The 7,773-nt window shown below is 44.0% G+C and overlaps 1 protein-coding gene across 1 annotated transcript; it reads left to right on the top strand.

The window, feature by feature from the left end:
- The first annotated feature begins 441 nt into the window (after positions 1-441).
- Positions 442-1,488, top strand: METTL18 (methyltransferase like 18). Its single transcript, XM_010145426.1, has one exon. It carries the CDS (start codon positions 442-444, stop codon positions 1,486-1,488), a length of 1,047 nt encoding a protein of 348 aa, XP_010143728.1.
- The last annotated feature ends 6,285 nt before the right edge of the window (positions 1,489-7,773 follow it).

Genomic DNA, 7,773 nt, shown 5'->3' with positions numbered 1-7,773 from the left:
GGGAGCGGCGCCTCCGCCGCCACTGCGCGCCTCGGGCTTGCGTCGCTTGACGCCTGAAACGAAGAGTTTTTCCCCGATTTCCCTGCACGTGCCTACGTGGCGCCACGGTAACACCGGCTTTTCATCAGTGTAAATGTTTACAGGGTTTGGGGTGGGGGGGTTTTAAATGAAGTTACGCTGCTACAGTTAGACTCTGTGTTAATAGTTGACAGTTTAATGAGACGTAAAACTATGTATTTCCAGAGGTAATACACCTGATTCATTGGCAAAACAGCTGATATTCTACCTGCAAAACTTGTCCCCATAGCGATAACTGCGCAAAAACATCTAAAAAAGAAAAAAAGAAGAAAAAAACCCCCTTTGTATCAGCATTGCTCTAAGATGAGTGACTCTGGCTGGAATAAATTAAGCTGACTTTTTTTTTTACCATTATTCCAGAAAATGGATTTTCGATTTAATTTTATTATTGATGAAAATGAGAACAATGAACCAGACACTCACGGTAAGACGGACTTGCTGCGCTCTCCAAAACCCCAGCAGGAAGCCACAGAAAAGAGCAAGCACGCTGGTGACGGCAGAGCAGACTCCAGCCCAAGGCTGCGTACCGGTAAGGAGCAAGATGAGACACCACCAGAGAAACAGCTCTGCCTTAAAGCTGCCAAGGAGCACGATATTCCTGAAGATCTGAACAAAACACTGGAAAATAAAGTCATAGAAACAGTATCGGACCTGTGTTACGTCAAGATGTCTCTAGTGGAGATGACATGCGTGGGTGACGCCGATGAAGAAGGCATCGTGTCTAAAAGTGTTTCTTCCCACTCCGATCTCATCCCGGGAGTCTACGAGGGAGGGCTGAAAATCTGGGAGTGCACCTTTGACCTCATGGACTACCTTTCTGCGGCTGGGATCCAGCTCGGCAACAAGACCGTGCTGGACCTCGGCTGCGGGGCCGGGCTGCTGGGAATAGTGGCTTTAAGGGGTAACGCTGAACAAGTCCATTTTCAGGACTACAACAGCACAGTGATCGACAAAATAACCCTGCCTAACGTGGTAGCGAACTGTGCAAACTGGGGCGATGGAGACAACAAACACACTAGCAAACCTCCTCCAAAGAGGCCCAGGAAAGCCACCTGCTCCCCTGATGCGCTCAGGAAATGCAGATTTTTTTCTGGGGAGTGGTCTGAAGTCAGTCGGCTCCTGTTAAGCAGCAACAAACCCTTTTCAAGGTATGATATAATTCTCACATCTGAGACCATCTATAACCCCGACTACTACTCTGCTTTGCACGATATGCTCTCTCAGCTCCTGGATAAAAACGGCCGCGTGTTTTTGGCAAGCAAGGTCTATTATTTTGGGGTTGGTGGTGGTACCTACCTCTTTGAGAAATTCATTGAGGAGAGAAACGTCTTTAAGAGCAGCATAGTTAAAACGATTGATAAAGGACTGCAGCGGTGTATTATGGAAATAGCCTTTAAAGATTCCAGTTAAAATGCAACCACTGCTCTTCAAAAATACCCGATGGATGAAGTGTTTTGGTCCTCATCTCTGTTTGCTTTTTTTGCCCCTCTGTTGAGTTATTGTGGTTTGACAAACTCTGATGTCTGACTAGAAGCAAAGGACTCTTCTGATTCTGGATTTGCATAGAAAAAGAGAGTTCTGCTTAAGCCACCATCTGTTTATGCCAATTAATTGTCATTTATGTGTATTTTAAAATGAAGCAATGCACTGTCCCCAGTCCTCCCCTGCCCCGTTCTTTGGCCGTGCCAGAACTGTACATCCAAATACCGAGCAGGACGGGGTTCCCCGGGGTTTGGTTCCCGGCTGGACTGTTTCCTGCCTGCTCTGCCGCTTTGCCACCAGAGGGGAGTGTGGTTGTAGTTACCGCGGGTGTTTATTCTGCTGGCAGTTCTCCGGTCCCTGTAATGTTTCCACGGGTTGACTTTTAGTCAAGCCTTTGAAAAAAATGTACCACAAAATATTTACTAGTGTGGTCTGTGAGTTTGCACAGATTTTGACATACTGCTCTAAGAAAATGTTAGCAAGTAATTGGGAAAAGCCATACTGGTTTTAGAAATCAATAAAACTTTTCTGGTTTAGAAGCTGAGTTAAAAGGTTCTACACAAGAGAGGTTCCTTAAAACAACCAACCCATAAATGTACAAATGCACTCCAGGAAACTGGAGGATGACAGAGCTGAGCTGTAGGTGACGAGTGAGAGCAGAGCTAAGCTGCGCTGCTGTAGCAGGTTGCTAACTGGATTGCTGCACTGGCTGTTTATCAAGATTTTTCCAGCAATTAACTGCCCATACACTGTCACCCACTTTCCAGCCTGGCTGGGGGGTACCACTGAACCCTCACACTTCTCCAGTCTTCTCAGCAGTTTGGCAGGGCAGCGAGTGTTCAGAAGAGCCTGTCTCCAAGTCACTCTTGTCTTCAGCTGAAGAAATTACCAAAGCCACAAACAAACCCAAAGAACTACAAAACCCTGTCACGAACACTTCATATCACCAACAATTCACACACAAAAAAACCCATTGTGTGTTTTGTCTTAATTACAACTGGTCAAAAAGCTCTTGCGCCGCTCCGAACAGGCACCTCAAAGCTAGTGCGGATCATCATGCCCCACTTTACTGCGGCAATAATTCACTGGGAGCCCTGGCGGAAACACAGAGACTTGGAGACCATCAGCCAGTGCAGTAAACTGGGCGTGAGGATACTCACTGTTGGGGAAAAAAGACAATAGTCCAAGGGGATGGAAAGAAACTTAGTCCAGCAGTGACCTAAATCAATTATTGCGTAAAGTTCCCGTCACTGGAGGCTATGAAAGTCAACTGCAAGATTCCTATTTTGTCCATGTTGCTATTAAGATAATCATAGAGGATTTCCCGTACTTAACAGCAGAGCCTTAACTCCTGTTGTCTCAAAACCAACTGTAAGTAGGCTATTTTAAAGGGGTGCTTTGGAAACTACTGGAGTTGCTTTTTTCTAGGAGACAGAAGGAAAAAAGCAGTTGTGCCACGGCTGTGACTGTGCTTTGGAATTTTTATGCATCAGCTCTGAAACTTACTGATGAATGAGGAACAAAAGGAAGTTTTAGCTTTGGCAGATCAATAAAGTAGCGTTAACAGTTCTTTTGGGTCAAAACTGGGAGGCTGGAAACAAAGCATGAATAAAATGAATAAACAAAAGAATAAAAAAAGGCACTTCAAATCTTCTACAGTAACGCTTCCTCTTGAAAATGTTCCACAATCAAACTCACTGTCTTGGGTTTAATGTACTACTCCTTTGCTCAGCATCCTGACTTTATTCTTAGATTGCTCAAACATACCCGTCTCCATGCAAATACCGAATCAGATTTTTTAGGACCTTCAAGTGAAGACTGCTAGAGCCACGATCTCTCAGCGATTGCACACCTGCAAGACAGGAAACCCCTCACAGTAGAATTCAGCAATATTTGAAAATTACAGATGGAATTACAGATGCTGGTTTTTCTCAGGTGAAACCAGCAAAATTGGCATTAGGATTTCCATAATTCCAAATTAATTCTATTCTGTTCTTAAAACTCAGCAGATACATGCTGAGAGGGAGCAGAATTCACTTAGTTCTATAGGCATGTGGTTCTGTTGGTGTTTCAACACCATATACTGTTTTCCCTAATCTGTATCATTAAAGCTTTCTCTGCTTGCCACATGATCGCCATCTTAGCGGTGACCAGTTCCCTGCTTCTCTTCATGATCTGGAATAAAAATTTCAATCCCTTGTAACACCTGTACATACTACTCCATAGCCAGGGAAATTAGCATTTGCCCAAACCACACTGCACTAGAAAATCACAGACTTGGGAGGACCCTCAGAGTATTTCTTTTGGTAACACAATAAACCCCTACATCAGGCCCAATTTCTTGTATGAAGAAACAGCTGGTAACTCAATTTATTAGGTCACTCCAAATCATCACCTCTTTTCTCCCGTCGCCCCATCCCCTCACTTCTTCCAAGAGTCATACAATAAGAAATCCTGTCTAAATTATCTCTTTCCTGTAAGTATTGTGGAGAGAAACATTAAAATCAGTCATAAAACACCTCAGGAAACTAAATTAAAAAGCTTGTTTGTTTTAACAGGCACTAGCCTTAGTCTTCAAAGGGAAGCCAGAAGTTATTTGCTAGTTTTGGGAAATGAGGCCATTAAAAAAAAAAATCTCCTCGGATACTGGCACCAGCTCAATGACATCCGTTACAGTTATTTTACTAAAGCTTAGAGGAAAAAACCCGTGAGGAAAATCAACGTGGGAAGTGCCCAATTTGCGAATTACTGACTCGTGTGCTATTCTTGGTTACCAGGCACACAGGCATTTAATCATGGGCTGAAATCAAAATCTCTTAAGTCATGGAATCACTTTGGTCAGAAGAGACCTGTAAAGTTCAACTGTTAACCCAGCACTGCTGGGTCACCACTAACCCCTGTCCCTCAGCACCACATCAACACGTCTGTTAAAGCCCTCCAGGGATGGGGACTCCAGCACTGCCCTGGGCAGCCTGGGCCAGGGCTTCGCAACCCTCTCTGTAAAGAGATTTTTCCCAATGTCCAACCTGAATCTCCTCTGGCGCAACTCAAGGCCACTTCCTCTAGTCCTAGAGAGTCCACGCTGCCTATGAGGGGAAGGAGCACCAGGTTTAGGAGATCCTGCTGCCAGGAGATAACCTGGACCTCTAGTGAGGGATGGACTGAGAGGTCTGAGGATGAGAAGAAATACCTCTCTGCCCAGCTAATCCAAACAAAGACACGGAACAGTGTGTAATAAGGTCATAACAGGATTTTTGTGTGTTGGAAATTGGACTAAAGCCTTGAAAAGTTCACACTGTACTTTAATAGTCACAGGCACCCTGAAAAGCCACCATGTACCACCAGATACTGGTAGCTAACTGCGGTAGGAACCACAGCAGAAGGAGGAAAAATGTAAGAACAAATGGTACTGCCTTGAAATCTGTAACAGCATTCAAGAGCAGGGCAGCAGGATACCAAAAATGAAAATGGGGGAAGTAACTTCACACCAAATGAAGTGGCAACATCCCGCCACAAGAGGAGAAAGCAGGGGCTGTCAGTTAATTCACACACTGCCTAGGTGTACTGGGTCTGGCTGCGAGTTAGCCAATGATAATTATTGCTATAAAAAAGGAAAAAGCATCATTATACTCACAGGGAATAAAAATAGCACAAGGGAATCAGAATGGAACAAGCACTGTCAAAATCTGACGCTGCCCTCAGTCTGCTCTAGGGAAAGGTCCTACAGGAACAGAAGGGATCGTGGTAGTTACTTGTACTGAACACAAACACTGAATTTCAAAACCATGGAGTAAATCAGATTTAGACCACTGATGAAGAACTGATTTTTGTAAATGTGGATAAGGAAGTTGAAATGCCTAAAAAGCGATGGAAAATAAAGGAAACGGAAACCACTGCAGTCAGAAGACCAGGGAACAGGTTTGGTCTGTGGTGCTTCAGCCGATGGCAAAATCCTGAGGTGCCCCACGATTTATCAGTGAGACAGGCTGGATGAAAACAAACTGCAGGTAAGATGATGTGTTCATTAGATGGCATGTCCAAAGGAGAGGAGGAGGACTTAGAACTGCAGATTTTGCACAAAGGGATGATCTGAAAAATAAGCTGTAGCTGTGGCTTACCGACCATATTGTAAATTACAGCAGAGACCAGTTACTCCAGATTTATGGTAACATACACAGCAGACACATTCAATTTTATTTATCAAAGTACCGCTCACAGTTACCGGTTTTGAACTGCTGCCTCTGACCATAAGCAGCTGATTTATTTCTTGTCATCTGACCACGTGATCTCATACTCTGGGTACGCTTTTTTCAGAATCTCTACGGTCACTGAATGATCTGCTTTGCCGTAGCCCTGCAAGAAAGAACAAAAGCGTATTAGACACATAAAATACATCCACAGAACCACGCAGGTCTTGCGGACACAAATTATCCAGTTGATTTGACACTTCAAGAAGTTCCCGTACAAATCAAATGCAGGTTCTAAAAGTTATTCTTGCAATATAATGATTTAGTTTTCTACTGTCCTCTCAAATTCCCCCCACCCCGATTTGCAGAAAATAAATGAGGAAAGGTCAAGCAATCTCAAGTGACAGAGGCTGTAGTTCTCACATTACAATTTCTCCAGCAGAAAACTTGTTTAAAGTGTTCCTCACCTCTCAGCCACCATATTTATTGACTGCTTTTTTAAGCCACAGAGATTGCACTGACCCACTCCAGTGCCTGAGCACACAAACAGCCAGTGCGGCTTAGCTGAAGAAAAGGGACTAAGCCACCACGGGTGTGAACATCTGAGAACTATTCCAGCCACTACAGAAATCGCTCTTCGTGGCTTATTTATCTGCAATCTTGCCTTAGCTGGTAATGGCACAATTTTAAATACTGCTGCTCCAACCTAAGGCAAGGTCTAGTGCCCCGTGTGATTTTTAACCCTGCTTAAATCACTGACCACACTGTTACTCTTTAACTGAAATTTAAGACAGGTGTGGTAGATGGCACCTTTCTGTCATTGCCTTGTATGACTGGAGTTATCTTGATTTACTATTTCAGAACTACAAGTAAGTTTTTACCTGTCAAAAAGCCTTTACCACACAACAGGGCGGTCTACTGATAAAAACCTGGGATTTACAGGTTACTCTCTTTTTCCAGTAATAGTTCACATGGAATTTAACTTGGAAGACTGAAAAAGTGCTCAGCATTGCGTTACCAAGCAGAACACGTGCTCCTATTCATCACTGACTCTGCCCCAAGAGGAACAGCCTAAATTAAGCCAGCATTTAAACGGCACAGGTTAAAATTACAGATTCATTATAAAATGCAAACCCTTCAGAACCAGCAGGTAATGCGGTTGTGTCAGAAACACTGCAGGTTTATACCGTCTGTTGTAAAGCAACGGACCTGCAGATCGCTCTTGCCTCAGCTAAAATGGCAGTTAGGATGAGGACCTACAAAGATTTAGTAGAAAAACATTATACGCTGTCTGCCCACCCCATACAAATCCTAAAGGGATCTTTTTTTAGTTTTTCTTCTTCTTAGGATACCAGATGGCAAGAGTCATCTTGGAACAAAAGCAGCACCAAGAGTTAGAACAGCTTCACACACTGAAGGCCCAGCCTTCACGGTTTACATGACTAAGGTAAGCAGGTCTGAAGCAACAGCCCCTTTTTATAAAAATAATGCAATTGAACCGTTTTCTTCTTGTCCATGTTCAAAGCCTTTACTACCAAAGCAGCTACACTTCATCCCAGAGCAGATAGCAGGAAAAAATTCTTTACAGAGAGGGTTGCCAAGCATCGGCACAGGCTGCCCAGGGCGCTGGTGGAGTCCCCATCCCTGGAGGTGTTTAAAAGCCGTGTGGATGTGGCGCTGAGGGACACAGTTTAGGGACCCTGCCAGTGCAGGGGTACGGTTGGGCTAGATGATCTTAAAGGTCTCTTCCAACCAGATGGTTCTGCGATTCTGTATTTCCTAAATTCAAGAAATATTTATCACTTAGCAAATCTTTCATAAAGAAACTGAACTTACCCAGAACAGTAACAGACAACAGAAGTGCTGTGGTTTCCCTGCTCTTGGAAGGTACATCTGCTACCCCAAACTGCATTTATCTTCACCTACTAAAAACGCACCTCACAAACCAGGTCTGCGCTTCTCCCTCAACACGTGCACAGAGCAACACTCACTACTCAGCTGGTCACTATCAACCAACAGTTTTATT

This window comes from Buceros rhinoceros, unplaced genomic scaffold, assembly GCF_000710305.1.
Source record: "Buceros rhinoceros silvestris isolate BGI_N320 unplaced genomic scaffold, ASM71030v1 scaffold19031, whole genome shotgun sequence".
Taxonomy (NCBI): domain Eukaryota; kingdom Metazoa; phylum Chordata; class Aves; order Bucerotiformes; family Bucerotidae; genus Buceros; species Buceros rhinoceros.
Note: the sequence above shows the minus strand (reverse complement) of the source record. Positions and strands in the feature narration are given on the sequence as shown.

What these genes read in the sequence shown, in the direction of transcription:
- METTL18 (XM_010145426.1), top strand. Translation starts at nt 442, where the DNA reads ATGGATTTTCGATTTAATTTTATTATTGATGAAAATGAGAACAATGAA.